The 22,898-nt window shown below is 46.4% G+C and overlaps 1 protein-coding gene across 4 annotated transcripts in view; it reads right to left on the reverse strand.

The window, feature by feature from the left end:
- Positions 1–22,898, reverse strand: part of ST6GAL2 (ST6 beta-galactoside alpha-2,6-sialyltransferase 2) — a 77,381-nt gene that overhangs the window by 22,285 nt on the left and 32,198 nt on the right. For 3 of the 4 annotated variants that reach the window (XM_047746737.1, XM_047746736.1, XM_047746735.1), the window contains exons 2-4: positions 12,547–13,551; positions 2,506–2,603; positions 495–596 (exon numbers count right to left, since the gene is read on the reverse strand). In XM_047746737.1, the coding sequence (XP_047602693.1) occupies positions 495–596; positions 2,506–2,603; positions 12,547–13,495 (1,149 nt within the window). In that variant the 5' untranslated portion in view covers positions 13,496–13,551. Of the gene's footprint in view, positions 1–494; positions 597–2,505; positions 2,604–12,546; positions 13,552–22,110; positions 22,134–22,898 lie in introns of those variants that run through there. The other variant, XM_047746738.1, reaches the window with a different exon arrangement.

Consider the following 22,898-nt stretch of genomic DNA (forward strand, 5'->3'; position numbering starts at 1 on the left):
ATGTAAGATTAAAAAAGGTTTAGAGGCAGAAGCCAAAGAGTGGCACACTCCAGAAAAGCCAGTAATAGGTTCCACTTAAAGAATAATAAGCTGCTGAGTCACAAAGGTTAAATTCTCTTGCCAAGCACTTTGAATTTACTTCAGAAGATCTTGTAACTAAGAAGGTGAAGTAACCCTATTACAATGGAAACATTCTGAGTTTACCTGGCCCAGCCTCTAGGGTAACTAGGAATATCTGAACATTTCAAGACTGTAATTTGTTTTTGTTTTTAAATCCTCGAGAGCAAAAGCCCTTTTTTCATTAGATAGACCATGTTCACCAAGTACGCTCTGGGAACTGGGTATCAAAACTATGATATGCATGTATTTAAGTAGCTCCCATGATTGGTTTCCTTCTGTGAAAGTTTAATCCTTAACCTGCTCCCATTATTAATCAGTCAGTGGCACTATCTGACTGTTAGGATAGGGGCACTTACCCTAATGAAAACACTTACCAGATTAAGATTTGCAGAATAAGGAGCAGGGTCCCAAGCTACCAAAATGACATCTTTATACAATGAGCTGTCAATGAAGTGATGGTTGGGGTTGGTCAGAATCTGCAAATACAAATGAAAGGCATTTCAAAACAAGTGTTTTGTTCTTCAGAATTACATCTTAAAGATAAAATGAAAATTTAAAAAATGAATCAGAGCAAGAAAAAAAGGAAGTTGTTCAGACTTTGTCTTTTCCTCTGCAGGATGGAGAGAGCTGAGCGTCGCATGCTAATGTGAGTAAAGAAATGTCTTTGGTGAGGGATGCCTGGGTGGCTCAGTGGGTTAAAGCCTCTGCCTTTGGCTCAGGTCATGATCCCAGGGTCCTGGGATGGAGTCCCACATCAGGCTCTCTGCCCGGCGGAGAGCCTGCTTCTTCCTTTTTCTCTGCCTACTTGTGATCTCTGTCTGTCAAATAAGTAAATAAAATCTTAAAAAAAAAAAGTCTGGGGGAAATGAGGGTTAAAAATAAAATCCCCCAGCACCTCTATTTTCACCAGCACTGTACTCATAGCTGGTAGCATCGAATCAGCTCCCGAAAGATGCACTGCCCTAGCTAATTCAGGCACTTGCAACGTCTTCTCCAGTTACTTTCACAAGTGTTTGGAGAGGCAGGTGCCATTTTGGATGACCTGCCTCATGATGGGCCAGCTGGTGGACGATGGCAGCTGCCATGTGACTTCCTCCCTCTGTGTCCTTATCTGGTCCTGGAGGAGTCCTTTGATCTCACTTACTAATCATCTTTTTTTAACCACAATTTTAGAGGGGAAAAAAGGATTGGTTTTCATCAGTTTTCAGTTCTCGAGATGTACTTTCTCTCTTCACATTTGAAGTTTTCTCAAGCCAGGGTGTATCTTACAGGGAACACATATTTTCGTTCAGTGGGGGTAGCTAACGGTGAAAAGCTGGGAAGCTGTGATTCAGTGAATGGTGGCTCCTACGATCGATGGCATCTACGAAGTGAGGAAATATAGTGATTGTTTCTTCCTTTGCTGCAGGCTGCCCGGCTCAGGGTACCACGCAGAAAGCTAATCTTTCCTCCTGCAAGCAACCTGTCATAAATCATCCATCATCTCATGTTCTTTCTCTATAGTTTGAAACTCTGGGAACTGCTGTGGTTTTCAGAATAATTTTGCTTTGAACTTGGAAAACATTCTTATGGAGAACACCAGGAAAAAAAATACTCCCGTTTTTAACAAAACAATCCATTTTCTTTTTAAAATTTTTCAAATGACGGACTAAAGTTTGCAAGCCACCCTATTGACCCTTGGATTTTGTAACCCTTGGTTTTCTTGCCTTATCGCCAGCCTTTCTCATAGCTGTGATTTCTTTTAAATTTAACTGTCTTTTCTTCCATTCCTAAAATGCAATATGCTAAGTCTATGATTATGTACATACACATGTGTATGGATATACACACGTATTGTCACATGTATGTTGATCCTTCCTTCTTTCAAAAAAAAATTTCTTTTCAGTGTTCCAGAATTCATTGTTTATGCACCACACCCAGTGCTCCATGCAATACGTGCCCTCCATAATACCCTCCATCAGGCTCACCCAACGCCCCATCCCCACCCCTCCAAAACCCTCAGTTTGTTTCTCGGAGTCCACAGTCTCTCGTGGTTGTCTCCCCCTCCAGTTTACCCCAACTCACTTCTCCTCTCCATCTCCCCATGTTCTCTGTGTTATTCCTTATGCTCCACAAATAAGCAAAACCATATGATAATTGAGTCTCTCTGCTTGACTTATTTCACTCAGCATAATCTCTTCCAGTCTTGATCTTTCCTTTTAACCTCATTTACTCATTTCTTCCTATTCATGTCACACATAAGTTCCTATTTATCTGTATTTTTTCTCAATTCTTTTAATTATAAGACCCATAGAAATAAGCAAGACCATGGTCATGAAAACTGGGTAGTTTCTCTTCACTCACCCAGTAAGATGTACATCCATGAAGACACCCCATCCATCTTACCTGGGAATTAATGATGCGCACGGTGGTTTTATTTCCAACATCTTTCTCGTAGCCGCGTGTAGGAGCAGAGTTAAATCTCAAAACTGCATCATGAGAATCTAAAGGTACATAAGTGACAAACTTACTGTATTTTTTTGCTGTCAAATCAACGTAATTTAGAAAAAGCATTAAAGCAAAATTTTCAATACCTGAAGCTAATAAGAAACAGCCAATTAAGTTAAGATACCTATACACATATTTTTCAGTATAGTGTGTTTATAGGATGGGGTCCCAAGCTTGGGGACATATGGAAACATATGAATCCATGACAGGTGGTCCTATATCATCTACATGTGAAGCTATATTTAGATACTCCTTATGTGTTCACATTCTTTAAAGGTAACCTGCTCTATGCAGCCATTCTCTGAACGACTGTAGAGTATTTCAAAAATGGAGTCTGTGGGAGCAGGAAAGGATGCTGCAGACAGGGGCTGCCTGCGTGGTTCTTACCGCTGGGAGCATAGAGGCTTCTCACGGTTCCGCTAATGCCGCTGCCTGCACTGAGACCAAGGGCGTCTCTCACAGAGGAAGAGCCACAGCCTTTAATGCAACTTCCATTCCTTAGGGTACTGGTTTGTGCTTAAAAAGAAAACCAGCCCTCGGCTGCCTGAGTGGCTCAGTCAGTTAAGTGTCTGTGGGACGCCTGGGTGGCTCAGTGGGTTAAAGCCTCTGCCTTCAGCTCAGGTCATGATCCCGGTGTCCTGGGATCAAGCCCCGAATTGGGCTCTCTGCTCAGCAGGGAGCCTGCTTCCTCCTCTCTCTCTGCCTGCCTCTCTGCCTACTTGTGATCTCTGTCTGTCAAATAAATAAATAAAATCTTTAAGAAAAAAAAAAGTGTCTGCTTCTGAGGTGGGTCATGGTCCTGGGGTCCTGGGATTGAGTCCCATGTCAGGCTCCCTGCTCCGTGGGAAGCCTGCTTCTCCTCTCTCTGCCTCTGTCTCTCTGTCCCTCATGAATAAACAAATAAAAATCTTAAAAAAAAAAATCCAAAACCACAGCCCTATATAACACCATAGGTTAACTATGCTGGAATTAAAACTGAAAAGTTAGAAACAAAATAAAACAAAACCAAACCAGCCATAACTTCTGTGTTTCACCTACTGCTGCTGATGCCCAGAAGATCCAGGTGAGAGCAATCGAGCGCATTCTGCATTCCCAGCAGTGGTGTGACTTCCTGCCTCAGCCCTGGAGGACCGGAAGCCCCACCAATGGTACTGGCTGCCAGGGTACTTTGCATTCCATAAGGGCACACCTTGGTTCACCAAGCCTCAAGTACAACATACATCTATGTCTCACTCCATTCAACAGGACAGATTTTTTCGAGTTCCTAGAGGTCCTGGGTGAAAACAAAGCTCCCATCTCCTGCAGGCCAACAGGGACACAAACAGCTAGAGGCAGAGGAGAGTGAGCTCATCTGATTAAGGGATGGGAATGGGGATATGTTCCCTTTCCACAAAGGAGTCTATATGCATACATATATCTGGAAATTTCCTGAGCCAGCTACTGTGTTGCCCAGAAACCGGAGTTAATCAGCAATAAGGGAATTTCTATGGGCTATCTTTAGCTTCAAAAATTCCACGCACATTTCAAGTTTAACTTGGTTGGAGCAGCAACAACGCTGTGTGTGTGAGAGAAAGAGAGAGACAGGTAAGATTACATATTTCTGATTTGCTGAAAAACCTTTGGAGGTACCCTGTGTTTACTGTGACCATACCCCAGGCAAGTCGCTAAAGCAGCCCATCTTCTTCACTTGAGTCCTGCTACCCCTCCCAAGCAGTCTCCTTGGGAGAGACCTTCCTGTTCCCTCAGCAGAGACTCCTCGGGCACACATGTCACCATTAAAGCAGTGTTACATTAGGTACCTTTCTTGAGCTTCTGAGCTCTGAGCTCGAAAGAATTTGTATTCCAGTTTCAAGCACCAGAATTAAATAGAACACAAAGAATGCATAAAGGATTCCTGGCCATGCCATTAAAAAAATTCTACTGTGTTGGGGCACATGGATGGCTCAGTCCGTTAGGTGTCTGCCTTCAGATCAGGTCATGATCCTGGGTCCTGGGATCAAGTCCCACATCAGGCTCTCTGCTCAGCAAGGACTCTGCTTCTCCCTCTGCCTGCTGCTTCCCCTGGTTGTGCGTGCTCTCTCTTTCTCTCTCTGTTAAATAAATAAATATTTTTTAAAAAAGTTCTACAGTGTCCTTTTAGGGGAAATGTCGCAGGGGTCAGCAAGCTATGACCTGCCACCTGTTTTAGTAAATAACGCTGTATCATGACACAGGCACACTCATTTGTTTATCTACTGTCTGTTAATGGCAGAGATGAGTGGTGACAGTGACCCCATGACTCCCAAAGCCAAAAATATTTACTACTTGGCTCTTATTAAAAAATAAAAAGAAAATGAAAGAGGTTTGCCAATCTCGATGTTCTAGGTGATCCATTGCTTTGCATAAACGATGTAAAAAACATCTATTTTTTTTATAAGTACTTGCTTGCAAATCTTTTGTAATGAATTGTTTTATTATTTATTTTTATTGAATAGTACTTTGTCACAAAAATTCAAATGATATTTAAGGAAAAATTAGATTTCCCAAATCAGTGGTTCTCACTTCGGGGGTCTTGGAACACTTTCACACTCTTGAAAATTATCAAAAACCCAAAATTCTTTTGTTTATTTGGATTATATTTTTCAATGTATGCCACCTTAGGAAGCAAAATTAGAAGATGTTTATTTATTTTTTTATTATTTATGTATTATTATTTATTTTAAAATAAAATATTTTTATGAAAAATAACCATATTTTTAAAAAATAGTGAGAAGACTAGCACTGGTTTAAACGTTTGCAAATCACCCTAATGCCTGGCTTTTCAAAAGACAGCTGGTTTTTCTTATCTGCTTCTGCATTCTATCTGCTGCAACGTATTGATTTAGTTGAATTATGTCAAGACTCAGATATATTGTTGAAAATGTAAGGAGTACTTTAAGTCTTTCCAGATTATGGGGAATATCCTTCTTTGATACTTCATCAAAACTTGATAAGTGCTGGTTTCTTAAAAAAAACACAAACAAACAAGAAAAACTTCTGTAATACGGAATGTGAAACAATGTAAATGAACATTCCATGCTCTAGTCCACTGAAATTCATCCAAAGACCTCATCTTGTTCTTAAAATGGATTATTCACCCAGGCATGATTTTGTAGCATTGCACAATGATCATTTGGAGCTATGAGTTCAATTGGTAATGCAGATCTTCCAAATATTGATGCATTTCATTATAAAGTATCCCCCCAAATCACATCAGTTAAATTACCACACATCTCATCAGTTTTAAGTATGGGAAGCTTCCAAGTTTGAAACCGTGTGTCTTAGGCTTGATGAGGCTGAAACCAGCAGAAAGTTTAAAGCTTGTTTTTCAGAAAACTGTTTCTACCTAATCAGCTATTGTGTCTTTTCAGACCCCTCTAACAAGCCCACTGGCTGTCTCTGCAGAAGCCTGGACTCAAGGTCAACTGATAAGGCTCCAGCCTGGGGAACAAACAAGGTCCCGCATTCCTTACCCAAGATAAAAAGGCCAAGACCCCAACCAGTTTAAAATGGTTCTTGGAGCAAACCCACAGTCCCTCCTCCTTGTCTGAAGATAACATCCTGATGTCAGGGGCCGAATGCTGCCTCGTTCTGATGTGAAGTCTCTGCCCCAGAGTGAACACGGGATGTATGTTACATGTACGTTTGCTCAGTGTACATCTTCCATCTTTCTTCATGAGCTGTCATAAGTTTCTCTACCCTTTTCATCCATATGTATGCAATTTCAACCCCTGTGATTATATAAAACTCATTCTCTCCCCCTTTGGGGAGGCAAATTTGAGGCTTGTCCTCTTGTGTCCCAGTTTGGCTGCATTAAATAAACCATTGCCTTGCTGCATGCCTGATGTCTCAGGGATCGGCTTTGCTGTGCATCGGGTAGAGGAACTTGGGTTCAGTTCCAAGTTCATGGTTGAAAGCTTGAGTTTTATCACTGGCAAAAAATACTGTCAGCTCTTTTCCTAAAAGTGACAGGCTTACTCAATTCCTTTTTGAGAAGTTACCTACCAAATAGGCAGGTCTGAATAAAGTATGCCTATCAGTCATTGGTTTCAAGTAAAAATTGTGTTTCATGACGAAAGTGGCTAGTGCCGCTCACGACTTGAACCACACAAGAGCTTCTCTGCTGTGCGCTGGTATGCAGAAGTGTGTTTTCACTTTATTGCCCACTTTGTCTTAAAAATACATGAGTCAAAGATTGATATTTAATAAAACAAACTTTTTTTTTCATTTTTTCCTACTTCATCAAGGACATTTGTAAGTGAAATGGGCCTTCTCTTCTTTCCCCATGGAGCATGGCCATGAAAACCAGCACGACTAGTAATGTTGGATACGACTGCCTAAAACTACCCTAACCAGGAGTTTTACCTACCTCTGCCTCTACGTCACCAGTGAAGGTCCAACAGTTCAGAAGACCCCGGTACATTATTATAAGAAATAGTCTTCACCCTATGAGCTCCTGAAAGGGTCTTGGGGACCCCAAATGAGAACCACACACACCACATGAACTGCTGATCTGGGACGACCTTCTCTGAGGCAGAGGGACAAGAGACTCCAGACGTGAGGTGAACTTCAGGAATGAAGATAACCAGGACAACACAAGGACGAGAAGCGTGAGGCCAGCACGTCTGTGCCACGACAATACAAGGACGAGAAGCGTGAGGCCAGCACGTCTGAACCACAGCCCTCCCACTAAACCATGCTGCCCTTGGACACGGGCTCTGTCTAAAGCAAAGGTGAACAAGCCAAGGCTCCCGAAAAGCAAAGGTGAACAAGCCAAGGCTCCCAAGCCGGGGCCGGGTACTGCAGATTAATTAGGCGGATGTTCCAAATCCCCTGTAGGGCCCCTGAAAGTGTCACAGCTTTGAAATGCCAGGATTCTGGGATGCCTGGGTGGCTCAGTCCTTAGCGTCTGCCTTCAGCTCAGGTCATGATCCCTGGGTCCTGGGATCCAACCCCACATCAGACTCCCTGCTCTGCGGGAAGCCTGCTTCTCTCTCTCTCACTCCCCCTGCTTATGCTCTCTCTTTCACTGTGTCTCTGTCAAATAAATAACAAAATCTTAAAAAAAAAAAAAGAAAAGAAAAGAAATGCCAGGATTCTACCCTGGGGTGTGTTAAGCCTTCCAGGAACAGCACGGGGCATGGAAACGGAACCTGGCTTTGTTCCTTTGGAAGTGGTGGGAGTGGAACGAGTTAAAAGGTCACTTTTTGGGGAGGAGGCAGGGAGGTAGAGACAGAGGGAGGCTGCTATGGATGGAGAGACAACCTCTCCAGAGTTGCCAGCAGGAGCAGGATGGGAGGGAGAAGCAGGTGCGGGTGAGCAGGGCAAGCCCAGAGTGTGTCTATCAGGCAGACATGTTTTGTAAACCTCTGCCTGGCTATGCATCTCCTTGATAGTGCGCCTGAAAAACTAAGCTGTCCATTCATATTTACAAAAGGAGGAATGGATCAGACAGCAAGCACACAGGGAATAAAGTAAAGCCTCATTGCTGGAGAAGGCATTTCCAGGGTAGAGCCATTTCGTGTTGACCTTGAGAACCAAGCCAGGCTGCAGGCATCACTGGACAAAGACTAAAAAAAAAAAAAAAAAATCAAAATCCTTTAAGGAGCAGCCAGCCCGGAGATGCACGAGCACTAAGTCACTGCCCTGCCTTGGGTACTGGGCTCCCTCATCCCCTCCTCCTTTCCTGCACTCCTCCAGAACACAAAATCTGAACCAGCAAGGGAGCAAAAGCCTTCAGTCTTTAGGGAAGGGCCTGCCAGCGATGACTCATCCCTCTCAAGACTCCACCACCCCGGCCTGTCTCACCTCTCCCTGGGACTGCTGCAGTATGACTGACTTCCTTTGTGCCCTCCGATCCGGGCTCTGGAACACTCTCTCTCCTATGAAAAGCTGACCCATCACTTCCTTGCTTCAAAGATCGCAAGGCCTCTCTCTGCACCAGGGGCACGGGGTCAGAGTTAGGAGTTTCTGGAGAGGGAGAGTGGGGCTTAATGGAGTCTGGGTTCCACCCCCTGTGCCTCTAGGTGCCTCCATAAAGCAGGAATCATTGTATCCTTGGCTTGCAACAGGAACATAAGAGCATTTAGAACAGGATTTTGCAGCAGTAGACACCTAGAAGGGGCACCTTTTATTACAATTATTACATGAAGTCTAATTTCTGGAGTGCGATGTGTGAGAACATCATGAGCTGCCCGCTTGCCTGCTTATCAGCTTAGGTCCCTCCCCACTCCAGGCCTCTTGCGCTTGCTGGAGCTCTCACCACCCCCTCCTCTCCCCTACCCCTGTGCCCTCTGTGTACCCCCACCCCCACTCCCAGAACTCCTCATATTGTCTTGCCTCCTTGTTACCCTGGCCTTTGTCCTGGATTTCCCTCTTCTGGGCAGTCCTTGCTGACCTCCTCTACCTACCGGCCATCAGCCCTCATGGTGGCTTAGGGTTCTGTTGTCATTTCTTCCCTGTCAGTCTGCATATCTCTCTGTCCTTCCAATCATGGGACTGGAATTGCCCATTACATTCAGTCTCCCCCACTAGACTGCCGAGGATTGGAGGTCTAGCTCTGTGCCTTACTCATCTTTGCATCACTATTGCCCAACATAGTATCAGGCTTTGGTGAGTTGGGGATCAATAAATAATCAATGCCTGTTCAATGACTATATGATCTGCTTTCTCACCTTTTAAGATACCAGGATATGTCAAACCCCAACCTCTCAACCACCAAATACTATATGTCCCTCTTCTTACACACAGACCTCTGCACCCTCCCATCCCCCTCCCCCCACACACTTCTCAGAATTTGAGTTTCAAGCACACAGATCCCGATTTTCCATACCAAGGCTACTACTGTTGGACATTTCTCCTCTGTTGTGTGTCTGCACAGGACTGCTGGTACTCACTACCAAATTATTATTGTTTATATGTACGGCTGGAAAAAAAATCATCTCTCGGTTCCAGGAAAGATTGTTCCATGTTTCCAAAATAGTTCCGTTTGCTTTTCAATAACATATTCAAAGTGGAGGTGTTTACAACTGCTGCATCATTCTCAAAAACAATGAACAAGGTAAGACTCAGATTAACAGAGCCGGGAAACAGGACTGCAACCAGCAGGGGGAGCTAGAGGGCAGCCGATAAGCAAACCTGAGGAGCAAATGGGTCTCCCTTTCGGAGACCCCCGGGGAGGCTGCCGAGGGTCAGCCTGGAGGGGCCTTCTGGCAGGGCTGACGTGGAGCTAGCCTCCGGTACTTTCTTAGCTTCTTCGTCAGTTTTTCATGACACCATGGTCTTCTGTAAGTTCTCTGATCTTCCCTTAGCCAGTTTCACAAGTGGAAATCTAAGGGCCACGATGATTTTAGCTGACTAGCAGAGCACGCCCCAATATTCCAAGTCGCCTACAGGAATCCATGGCATGAATGTGTTTTTATCAGGAGTGCAATTAACAACTCTGTGTTAAGAAGCACGTATATATCAGGGGAGTAGGAAGGAGAAATGTCAGCACCTGGCATGTACAAATGCTGAGACTAAGAGACACACTAGCTTATAAAAAGGAAAGAATTTTTGTTGTTGTTGTTTTTAAACATTGAACTATGCTCTGATTATGGATTTTTTAAAATCTTTATTTTAAAGAGAGAGATAGAGCACAAGAGTGAGGAAGGGGCAGAGGGAGAGAGAAATAGAAACCTGAAGCCAACTCCCCATTGAGCACAGAGCCAGAGCGGGGCTCGATCCCAGCACCCTGAGATCATGATCTGAGTTGAAATTGAGAATTGACTGCTTAACCGACTAAGCCACCCAGGTGCCCCTGATTAAGTATTCATAAAATGGTAGTATGCAATTGGATTCAAAGGTACCAAGGCAAAACAATAGAGAGAATTTCTTAAAATTTCTGAGTTATGTTCTTCATTTCTGAGTGTGTTCTTTGAGTCTATAATTCTAATCACGGAGCTTCATGTAAGTGCAGACAATATAAATTAAATTTGGATGCTAGAAACTGACAGAGATGTAAGTGACATTTCCCGTTCCTCGGAAATGTGTAATTCCTGGTGTCTTTCACGCTCTCTTCCAAATTCTGAAGAGCGTTTCCAAGACTCTGGTCAGGGATATTGATGCCAGAAGAAAGAGCAAGAGAAATCTCCATGACATGCCACGAGCAATCCACAGATGCAGTGACTGTGCAGAGGTGTTTAAAATAAAGCAAAACCGAACTAGAAGCAAGTTGCTGCCTGCTTTAAAGCATAGCACTTAAATTCCTTCTTACATTATTAATAATGGTCCTCGGAAACGGGGAAGAACTTCACCCCAGGGAGCTTTAAACCACTGTTCTTCCCTAATCAATTGCAGGCTGCTCCGCTCCAACTCAGGAGGCATGTGGCACGTGGACACTGTTATTATGAGCCGGCTGTAATGTCAGTACAGGGACCCTGGGACCCTAGACCTCAAGCCCGTACTTCCGCCTACTTTTTTTTTTTTTAACTTTTTAAAAATTTCACATTCAGCTTCATTCCCAAGAACGTCTGAGGGAGGTCTGGGTTGTGAAGCCTGATTACAATGGCATTTCAAGTCATTCCTCAGGAACACAGAACACTAATGGACCGAAGAAACAATGGTTATTCCTTTGTAACAAGTGGGCAATGCCTCTTAACTGTCACTTCTAAGTGAGTTATGAGCTATAACTAACACCATCTACAGTTAGAATGTAGCAGACACAGATGTTTTACACTGGGACTTGCGGCCAAGGCTGTCTGACTCACAGTTTTCTTCCTTGGCACCTGGTACAGAAGCCTGCATACAGTAGGGACTAAACACATGTTTCTTAAACGAGTGACTGAGTCTGAAGGATCAAAATGCTCCCTCACTGGCATGGCAATGGAATGAGCCTGGGCACAGAGGGATGTCTAAGGCTTTACAGCAAAGACTGATGTTTCCCAGGGAAAAGGAATTCTGTTTGCAATGCAAGAGAGAGAGACACTGCCTCAGTTTCCCACATGCTGGCTTGCCCTACAGGCTTCAGGCTCCAGACTGCAATCTCACCTCTTACCTGAGTTTCCAGGCTACTCACTTGACCTACAAATCTCCGACTTGCCAGTCCCCACAACTGCAAAACTTTCAGTTGTTACAATAAGATAATCTCTGATTGGGGCAAGTTGTTAAAATAAGATAAATCTCTCTTTCTCTCTCTCTCTCTCTCCATCCCATCAGTCTGTTTCTCCCGAGAGGCTGAATACAGAAACTGTGACCCAGAGGTGCTCCTGGGCTCCTGACATGGCTCTGAAGGCAGAGTTCAGAAGTAAAGATGGACGACCCAGGTGTGCTCCTAGATGAGTTACCATCTTGGAGAAGGGCCCTGCTAGGTGCGCTGGCCATCACCCAACCGCTGGATGTGCGCCAAGCTTTGTGAGGTCAGAACTCCCTGTTCTCATCAGAAGTGCTCTCCTCTGAGCCCACAACATCCATTTAGTCCCAGGGTTAACTAAAATTACCATCATTTATACTTCTCTTTGGAGATGACACCCCTAACTGTCGCTGCCCCCGTGGGAGTTCTGCTTTCCTCTCTGGTCCTCTCTCTCCTCTCCCATGATTCTACCATGTATGGGTTCATCAGGCCTACTGTGGGCAAGGCTGGGAGCCTGTCCACGCAGAACACAGGGTCTGCAGGAGACGAATTCTGAGCACCTGGAAGGGCCAGGGCACCGGCCTCCTACTCCCCACCAGGGGTGGAGAAACACCTCTGGTCTAAAATCGCCCCCCCCCAAAAGACCTTTGTTGGCCTCTCCACCAGGCTCATTCTGCCCCAGGGAGGGAGAAACCCCAGAGACTTTCCCGCTGGCTTCGGAGAGACACCTCGGGCTCCGGGTCCCACGCTCCACCCAACGGGCGGGATGATGCAGAGGGGTCAGCCCGAGTGCGCACCGCGGTGGGACCCACCTATCTCCTCGCCCAGGGAGGAGTTGAGGATGGCGCCGGCCGACATAACCACGGCGCAGCTCCGGAGGCCGCGCGGGTGCAGCTGGCTCAGCGGCACGGCGGGGACCAGCTTCTGCCAGCCCAGCGCGGAGAAAGGCGCCTCCTTGCCGTCCAGCGTGCGCACCCGCACCCGGCTCCGCAGCGCGCACAGCAGCTCCGCGCGGCTCAGCCCGGCCGCCCGCCGCCCGCGGAAGCGCACGCCGTGCTTGTTGGCGCTGAGGTAGTCCTGCATGGCCTTCTGCAGCCGCGGGTTGAGCATCTTGGACGAGACGTTTCCCTTCCAGAGCCGGTGGAGGAAGGCCCTGGACATGGATGAGTACAGCCTGTCCCCGTCCTCGCCGTCCTCCAGCACCAGCCCCCCGCCGGGTTTCCGCTGCCTCTTCCTCGCCCGCCTTCTTGGCGCCTGGAGGGCTGGTGCAGCCCCCTCCAGCCGGCCTTGGTCCCCGTGGGAGGAGGGGGGTCCCTGCGTGCCCTGAGTGTGGCGGCGCAATCCTGGCTGACCCGCGGCAAAAAAGTAGTCGTTGTCCTCCGGGTAGAAAGTGCTTTGCGATTTTCTCCGGATCTGGGGTGAAAAGAACTCTTCGTCATTTTCGAACCTGTCCTGCACCTGGGCCCATTGCTGCAGATCTCCGGGCCCCGCGTGGAAGGGGCCAGGCGGGCGTCCGTCTAGCAGCCCCTTGTGTGTACCCAGGCTCTCGGGCAAGGAGGGCTCCTGCACCGCGCCCATGATGGCCCTCTGCTTCCCCTGAATGGGCAGGAGCCGCCTGGTCTCCAGGAAGGAGAAGGAGCTGGGCGCAGGCTCAGCTGGGTTGCTGTCGGTGAAGTAAATGAAAATCACCACGAAGAGGAGGCCCCAGGTGAATATCCCGCAAAGCATTCGTTGTCTCCATTGCTTCAAGTGTGGTTTCATGGCAGGTATCTGGGGTCAGCACCTTGTGTCTTAAAGCAGTGGGAGGCCAAATGAACCTGAAAAACAGCCAGGTCTACGGTTAGCCACCCGAAGACACCTGCTCCGACCGCAGAGGCGCCGAGGACAATCTGGCTTAAGCAGTGTTTCTGCCGGGGAGGGTTAAAAGGAGGCATTAGAAACCAGAATCACCTGAGAATTTTGGCTAAATTCCAGTGTCACATCCCCCTTTCACAGACCGGACCTCTGCAAGACAAGGGGTTCCACTGAGAGTCTTGGGAGAGAGGGGGGGAGTGGCTGTATATTTGGAAAACCTCTAGTGGTATAACCACCTCCCCACCCTGGGGCCGATTGGGGCCAATCCCAACAACCTCTCCCTGCAACTGCCTTTACACAATTCCATTTGGTAAAGCAAAGCAGCTGAATTAAGAAGTAGAGTCGGCCCTCTCTTCCCTGCTTTATCAGAACACCAAAGGCTCAGTTTCTAAGGACTGACAGACATATCAGAGTCTTCATAGTCTCCCCCAGGCTCTGGAGGCTTCCTGGAATATACCAGAAGTCCACCTATGGTTCTGAATAAGCAATGCTTCAGAGACTGTGGCCGTGGGCCAATGTTATACCATAGCTCCTGTGGACTTCAAAAATGCACCCCGAGAAATGCCCTCCTACTTCATCCCCATCATGAATCTCTGATGGACTACGAGGGAGGTGTGTTAACATTTCAAATAAAGGAGGAGATGAGGAGAGAGCTTGCTGTTTGTCGATGAGCCTCCAACAGGGAAAGGGTGACAAAGGAGGCGGAGATGAAAAGTATAAGATAAAATGTAAGGCAGAAGGAGCCTCTCCTTCATACGTACTGCAATCCGTGTGTATTGTGACATTGCTGTGTGGGATAAGACGGTACTAAGAAATGCACTGAACCTTCAGGAATGTAAGTAAAGCCCCCCCAAAGGGAAAAAACATAAGGCATATGTAATAATACTGGAGCCTACTGGAGCCTAACAATGAGCACAGCGTCCAACAGAGGGAGACACTGAGTAAATAATGGCTAAAAGAATGACATGAGTGGGGAGCCTGGGTATCCCAGTGGGTTAAAGCCCCTGCCTTCGGCTCAGGTCATGATCCCAGGATCCTGGGATCGAGCCCCACATCAGGCTCAGGGAGCTTTCTTTCCCCCCCACCCCCCACCTGCCTCTCTGCCTACTTGTGATTTCTGTCTGCCAAATAAACAAAAGAAAAAAAAAAAAAAGAATAACATGAGTCTACGTGTGTGTGTGTGTGGGGGGTGCTGTATGTCTGGGTGGTGGGGTTGGAAGTAGGAAAAACTTAACTGAATAGTAATGCCCATCCAGGCATGGGAGACCTTGAAGACCTATCTGGATGCCAGAACCACAGGCTCTGTGAGAAATGGGGAGGAGTGAAGTTTTCTGAGCAAGGGGGTATGCCATGCTCGTTGCATCAGCTTTCAGATTTCTGTGTAGCAGGTAAGGGGGACAGGGAGGTGTGGAGGGGGGCCATGTGCGGTTCAAGGGGGTCATTAATAGAAATCACTCAAAGTAGAGAGGAAGGAGCTCAGAGGGGGGACTCCTTCCCTGGCATAGGCTGATGGATGGTACTAAAAATCCAAGGCACGGAGGTGTGACCAAAATGCAACATTTGGGGTTTGTACTCAGATAAGTCCTATCAATGTGAGTGATACCTACATATCTGTAGTTACCGTGGAAGCTACACACTGTTTTTGGTGGTTAAAAAGACCTGCCAATGTAAGAAAACCACATTTACTTTGTGGCTCTGTAGCCGATTAAATATGGACATAGATTTGTTGACTCTCTTCCCATGGAGAGCTGGAGTCCATGGCTCCTGTCCTCGCATTCTGGGAGGGGCTTTGTAGCTGCTCTGATCAGTTACCCAGCTCAGGTCCAGCAGCTTCTGCTTCCTGCTTCTTAAGACACCCCTTCAGGAGGAGGCTAGCCATGAACAAAGATATCTCTCGGACCTGAGTCCACCATGCAGCCAGGAAACCCAAGCTAGCCGTGGGGAAAGGCCACACAAACTCAGTGATGCCCAAACACCCTCAAGCTGTTCCAGTGGTCCAGCCCCCACAAGAGACATGAAGAGTGAAGACACCATGTTGCATGCCCAGGTGCATTGAGCTTTCAGATGGTCCAGCCCTGGCCAATCTCTGACGGTAACTGCAGGGAAGACCTCAAGTGAGAACCCGGCCAAGCCCGGTCTAGCCACAGAGTGATAGTGATCGATTGTGGTTCTAAGCCAATAGGTTTTGAAGCTATTTGTTACCTAAGAACAGCTCACTGGGACAGGCGCTAACCAAAATGTGAAATGAGAAGAGCCCCGAATCTTCCAACACTGGGGCATCCCTGAAATGAGGGTCTAGCCTCTCAGAGATGATTTGAAAAGCAGTATTCACTTACATGTATAAGTTGTGACTTTTAAAAATGTTTGCTTTACCATATAATCACGTAAAGGCAAGGCTGTTGGTTTCATTTATAGTGAAAAAGCAAACACACATAGACAGAACTTGTGTTCGCTAAGCCAGACACGCTGATGCCATGAAATTTACAAAGAAGAAATGATGCCAGCCGTTAACCTCTGTGCCACACCCCATGCTTAGCACTCTTTCTGGACTACCTACCTCACTTGCTCCTAGGAAAGACTGCTCTCTCCATTTTAAAAACGCGGAAACAAAAGCTCAGAGAGATTGAGTAACTTGCCCAAAGCCTCAGAGACAGCAAGCAGCAGAGACTGCGTACCGACCCATCTGCTTGACTCTAAGACTCACTTTTAATACTTTTAACGTTAAATTCTGACTCCATTCGATCATACCACCTGAAGCTATACTATCTGTAGGGGAAGGATCATTTTTTTTTCCCTCCAAACTGTCACAACCTGATACTTTTATATTTCCATTCCCAAGCATCTGGGCAAGGCCTGATTGCTGTAAGAGATGCTAAATGCTTACCAGCTAGTTCCATACACATCTCATCAGTACCTGGTAATGAACCATGTGCAGATTTGCATAGGCTGGGGACCACACTTTGAGGAAGAATCCACTAAGTGATCTTTCTAGTCCTATCCCTGAGCACATGCTTCAAATGGTGATGCCCACTCTGTAGATCTAGAGCATAGTTCCAGGATTCGACATTTCTATTAGAAATTAGAAAAGCACCCTCAATGACCATTTTTCTGTCTTTGCCCCAAATGAGCACACTGAATACAACTCTGACGCCAACCTCTGAAGTTAGCATGGTGCTCATGAGTTAAGGACTCAGGCCCAAAAGACTGCCTCTGCTTCAGACGGCAGCCTTAAGGGGGAACCCCAGGCCACCTGCTCTTATGAGCATTTGGCTAGCAATCTGGAATGCTCCCAGGTTCCATAATCAGCCAGAATGAACTCAGAAAGGCCCTACACTAATGACTACTGGGTTTTCAGGAAGGTATACAGGTAGTTTGAGGTCTTGGGGGGGTGGATCCCAAACAGAGAATCTCTGCCCTCTGTCTTCGGTGTCAGGGAACTTCCCCCTCTCCCGACATCCCTGTGTTCATGAAACACAAAGCTCCACCCAACCTTGGCATTCAGAGCTTTTCCTGGGGTTCCATTTGCTAGGCATGACTGACTGAATCACTGATTTAACCGTGTGACAAGTTCAGTCCCCAGTCTGGGCCTTTCTGGTGACCATTCTGGTGATCAGTCCCCATCCTGAAGCCAAGCAGAGACCCCCCAAGAGTCACCTCATGAACATAACAAAGACACTCATGTCACTCAGGAAATGACTAGAGTTTTAAAAGCTCCTGCCAGGAACCGAGGACAAAGACCAGAGAAATGATTATGCCACAGCAAGGGTGTAGTTGCTCATTTAAAAGGCAGTCTTTTTGCTTCTGGCTGGAAATCCTTATTACTTGGTGGATTATTAAAGAATGGGGAGTGGAGGTTCTTTGTGGGGCATTTGCTGGAGGGACTATTTTTAAAATGCAGAGTCAGGAGGGAAGGGATGTGTACTGGGTTGCTGGATGTGCAAGGATGAAGAGAAAGCCTGGATCCTTTGCAGAGGACCTGGAAACCTCTGGCCTTTGGGATTAGAACTGAGGGTTCTGACCTTCCCCCGCAACCCCTCCCCCGCCAGATGACAGATGACACTTGGCTGTTTCAAAGCAACAGAGTGGAAACATCAGACATACAGACCCCATTATACAGAAATGCCTAGTTCCCAACGGAAGCAGCTGAAGACTTGTTTTTCTGTGGGGAGATGACAGACACGAAAGGGAGGGAGTGAGGCAGTCTGGAGAAAAGGAAGGCCTAAAAGGAAAAGCAGGAGAAGAGGTGCAATGGGGCCAGGATACCAGGGCAGATTTTGTTCTCTCTGCCCACTTTTTTGGGAAATAGAAGGGTGGGATCTGTGAAGGCCTCTGAGCACCGTGAAAGCAATAGAGATCCCAAAGCAATAATGAGGATTTTTCATTAGGTAAGATCTTGTGGCTTTTGATGCACAGTAATAATAGAAAGGAGTGGGATCCCTGTCTCAACTTATGATTAGGCTGAACTTATAATAATCCAAAAGCCTTCCCCGCAACCTCCGTCGCTGCAAACCTTCTACTGCCAATTAAGGGAACATTCTCCAAAATGATTAAATGCAAGGCGAGAGCAAATTCTCTGCCAGCAAAATGCTACAGAAATCATTTTACGTATCATTGGTCCTGTCATCGGCATCTTTACAAAAACTCAGGTTAGAGAGAGAAATGGAGGATATCGTCAGTGTCAGATCCATTGGTCATTCTTGTCCTTAAAAGAACCAGACAGCCTAATAGGAAGAGATGTTCAGCTAAGAAACAGAAAAAGAAAAAAAAAACCCACATTTTCCCCCTCTAAGGTGGTGTATCTGAAATATTATAATGATCTGGTTTAAGCAAAGTAATGCATGCTCATTGTTCTATCCCATCGTTAGCTGTGTGATATAAATTGCATCAGGGAGATATAAGACATGCATCAGGTGAGTCACCTGTCCCCAGGTGCCAATGACAATGTGCTCCCTGATCTCATGTTCCTGTGTGCTTTGTCGGGGCTAGTTTAAGTGACTGAGGCAGTGGAGTTCTTAACAGTTTTCCCCTGGGAAGACAACTAGCAAGATTATAAGCACAGTCTGTGTGTGTGATGTGGCCTTCTCTTCTCTCCACGGCGATGCTAACACTAGTACCTGGCCGTGCTAAGGTTTGCATTCTAAGCAGATGGATGTCTTCTGCCTCCTTGAACTTCTGTTTGTCTATTCCCACTTCTGTCCCATTTACTGTGGCCTTTTGAGCCAAGCCTCTAGGAAACCTGTATGGGAACACTAAAGTGATGAACCCAGATGCAATGAAAAAATGACCCACGGCCAGAAATTATTTTGATTGTCCTACTTGCTAAGGAATTTCAGTGCCTCTTAGGTACTAAGTCTCAAAGGAATGAGTCACTTTTCTGCATGGATGTCCAAAATAATACAAAAGAGTGTTAACTCTCCTTGAAATCGTTCAGAGAGACATCACATTTTCCAAAAGGTACCATTTATTACAAGTCGTCAGGTGAAATTGGAAAGTGTAAGCCACAGGAGAACCTGACAAAGTGCAGCAAAGGGTTAATACGCCAGTGTCTCATTTTGTTCAAGGGGAAAGAGAAGTTAATTCTGGCCTTTGCCACTTGAACGACGTCCCTCTTATGCCTGGAGGTTCACAGGCTGGCTCCCTGGTTTTCCTGAATGGAGAGTATTTTTTTTTAACCCACTTTGATGGATGTGTGTGTTACAGCTGCCATCTGGCCGGGGTTTTCTGTTGGTCTGAGAAACGCTCGTGTCTCTTTTTTGGTGTAGAAGTTGTCTAAAGGATCTTAAATCTAAGTATTTACTTGAACATTGATATAATAAAGAAGATTTAGTCTGTGAGCTATAGTGAGACATTCATGTGTCTTAATAGACTTCAGGAGTCATTTTCTTTCCAGATTCATTTTTCTAAAATTAGCTCTTGTCACACACCCAAGAAAACACTCTTCATCCTTCAGAAGAGGGAGGGGACGTCCCCAGCTGGAATGCCTCTATCTCTTCACAGCCTCCATCGGCTCCTTTCACAAATAATCCCTTTTCTTTCCTTTTCTCATTTTCTGTGAATGTGAGCTAGTGAGCTAGCATCCAGACTGCTGCACGCAGGACTCCAAGATGCCCCCCCACCCCCTGCCTTAATTCTCTCCCGGCTTGGTCACAGCCCATTTTTAAGCTAATGTCCAGAAGAACAGAAAGAAGGAGGTCAGCCCGGTCAGTAGGACTGGGTGGTGGAGGGCTGCCCAGCCTTCTAATGGGTCCTGGAGGATCGGTGGCTTCATTGTCCTACAAGAGCGCACTGGGAGCCCCGAGGGCAAGGTGGCCCGGCTCAGGCCATGTTTCCTCATGACCAGAACAGGGGTAGCCATCCTCTGTGCGAAGAGGGACACTGTTCCTTGAGGGCTGGCCAACTCACACAAGCTTGCTAGGCCAAGACCTGAGTTTAAAACACTGGTGGCGTGGCTTCTTGTTGAATGTCAAATCTGGAAGCTTGAATAATCTTGGGAATAGTGGGGGCTAGTTGAGGGTGGGACCATATCACTTTCAGTCTTTTGTGTTCCCAGCAAAGAGTGGAGGTGGTTCCATGAAAGGTTCCCGACGAATATTTTAAATAAATGAAATGAATGACTATAATTCATAATACAAAATAAGTGAGACTGCCTGGATAGGGCTCCTGGCTGGGCTCAAAGGGAGGGAATGCACAGCTTGTGAGCCTTCCCAGGCCAGCGGGGGCGTGTGTGTGTGGGGGGGCAGCAAATGTAAGCAGTGGCCATAAGGTTAGGTTACTACAAGGAACAGCAGTCAGGAGCAGTCGGGGAGATGGAATAACCAGCATCAGCGGTCTCAGATGCCTATCCCATGCCGGGCACTATACCAAGTGCCTCCTCTGTGCGGTCTCATTGTCAATTCTGAATTCCCAGTGTAATCTTTACCTCAAGCTCCCTAGTAAACGTTATTATTCTCCTTCAGTATATGGAGAAACGGAAGCTCTAAGTGGTCTGCTTCATGTACCTTGTTCCAGAACCCCTATCTTTTTGTACTAACTAGATCGCAAAACCAGGGGATGCTGCACCGTGCTTGAAATTTTTATTTTTTTTTTCAGTGCTCCAAAATTCAATGTTTATGCACCACACCGAGTGCTTGAGATTTTAATGAGATTTTTTTCTTTCGGCCATAAAGTACTATGCCAAATTTTGGGCTAGCTCCCTACGCTGACTCGGCCGCGTGATCCCCTAACATCCCATCTTTCCTAACATGTTTTTGAATGCTGGAGAAATTGATCTTCCTAGTTAGGCCTTGGAATCCACACCTCCCCAGAATTCACCTGCTCGGCAATCGCCAGAGACAGCTTAGCGTTGGCGGGCCAACCGAGTGGATTTTGCCCAGTCAGAATAGGGTGCCAATTCACTAACATTTCCCATGAGGCCACAGGTGTGAAGGTCCAAGATCTCAAGGAATCTGTCATCTTGGTAGGAAGACCACAATTCTGACTGCTTGGTTCTCTGTCCCAGGACAGATGGCTGCGATACAGATGAAAGTAATCATGGGTTACTTTAAAGAGGAGGGGGACGAGGGTTGGACACTGAAGCCCACATGGGTATGAAAGGGACTTAGTCATTTGCAACGGTGGTACCACTGGGCTAAGTGTGCCTGGGGCGGGAATTTGCAGGGTGCGAAGTCAGGTGACCAGGAATGGCTCAGGAAGACTATCGTATTCTCTTTCTGGGTGAATCATTTCAGCAACAGAGATTTTTCCTCAAGTAGTAGGGCAGATGGGAAATGGTTTAAAAGGCAAGGATGCACATATGTGAGCCACTCTGGGCAGCTTTTAGCTTTCAGAACTTTCTGGAATGAGGTGGCAGGTGCTGTTGGGGCAGAGGGAGATGGCAATGATTCCAGACGTCTATTATTGGTCCTACAGAGACAACACAAGCTGCCTACTAGCGAGGGTCTGCTGGCTTCCTGAAACAGCATTCATCTGCTTTGGACACAGTGGCCTGTTTGTTTTACAATAATTAACATTCAAATATTTACACTTTACACCAATAATATGCCAAGGCTCATGATTGAAGCTGTAAATTGGCTTCAGCAGTGATGTTTAATAGTCACAAAGATGAATTATTGCCTATCTGCCACTGAGATTTGAAAGTTCTACTCTGTTCCCACAAACATAAAGTGGGCTTCCAGGTAAAAGTGTAGGTGGTTCACAGGTGGTTCTTATAGGGGACTTCGGTACAACCGAGCCCGAGAGGGGCCAGAGCTTCAGTGTGGGCTGGCAGGGGATGTGTGTGTGATGGCAAGGGAGAGCCGGCATCACTCAGGGGACAAGTCAGCCACCATCTCCGGCTTACCCAGTGTTACAGGGTGATACTGACGACTCTACCCATGAGGAAGGCAGGAGATGTACGGCTGACCAGGAAGCCCTGTGGTCAGACAGCCTGTTCAGATGCTCTGCCAGCTGTGTCATTCCAGTTCAACCCTTTGAGCCTCAGTTTCCTCATCCAATGTGAGTCATCACACTGCTGAGATGCTCACAGCTCTGTGAAATGAATGAGTAAAGGCTCTGCGTGCGACGTGACTGGCCCGGTGCCTGGCCCGAAATGAAAGCCACATAAATATGATTTTTCAATCCCGGCTTTGAGAGTCTGTAAAAGTAAAAAAGTGGTGTAACCAGCATGGACTTCACTGTATGAGTATTGGCCCCATGAGTATACACTTGAAACTCACCGGTAGGCAACCCTCTCTTTACATGGTCCCAAATGGATGTGCCCTTGTTTTGATAAACACCAGCACCTGATTCAAGTTAATAAGAACAGAATAAACCCAGTCTCCATAAAGACCTCTCTCTGCTGTCTCAGTCCCATTTAGTCAGGGACCGGATGCCCGAGAATTATCTTCTAATGGTTCATTGTGTTACCTTATTTTCCGTTGCTATAATTCAAAGAATATTTATTAGACCTAACGTCAGGCTGACTATATAACCTATGATACTTGGGCCTTGGGAACTGGATAAAGTTCTTGGGGAAAGTAAGATTTAAATTCTTGAACCCCAAAAGCATGGAGTAGATTCAAAGTCCAACATGTCTCTTCAGTCCAGACAATGGGGCTGGCTCTCACAAGAGCCCAGGAAGAAAGTGCTTAGAAGAAACCCCCTTTCAGAAAACTTCACAGGCCCCGCGGGGCACTTGTTTTGCCCATCAGGGGAAAGAAAGTGTTTTCTGTGGCGAGAGTCCCATCTTAACAAATCACGAAAATAAAAAAGGCTAATTGCTTTAGATCCATCTCCATAGATCAGCACCAGGAGATCTCAAGTGGAAAGCTGG

This window comes from Lutra lutra, chromosome 9, assembly GCF_902655055.1.
Source record: "Lutra lutra chromosome 9, mLutLut1.2, whole genome shotgun sequence".
Lineage (NCBI taxonomy): Eukaryota > Metazoa > Chordata > Mammalia > Carnivora > Mustelidae > Lutra > Lutra lutra.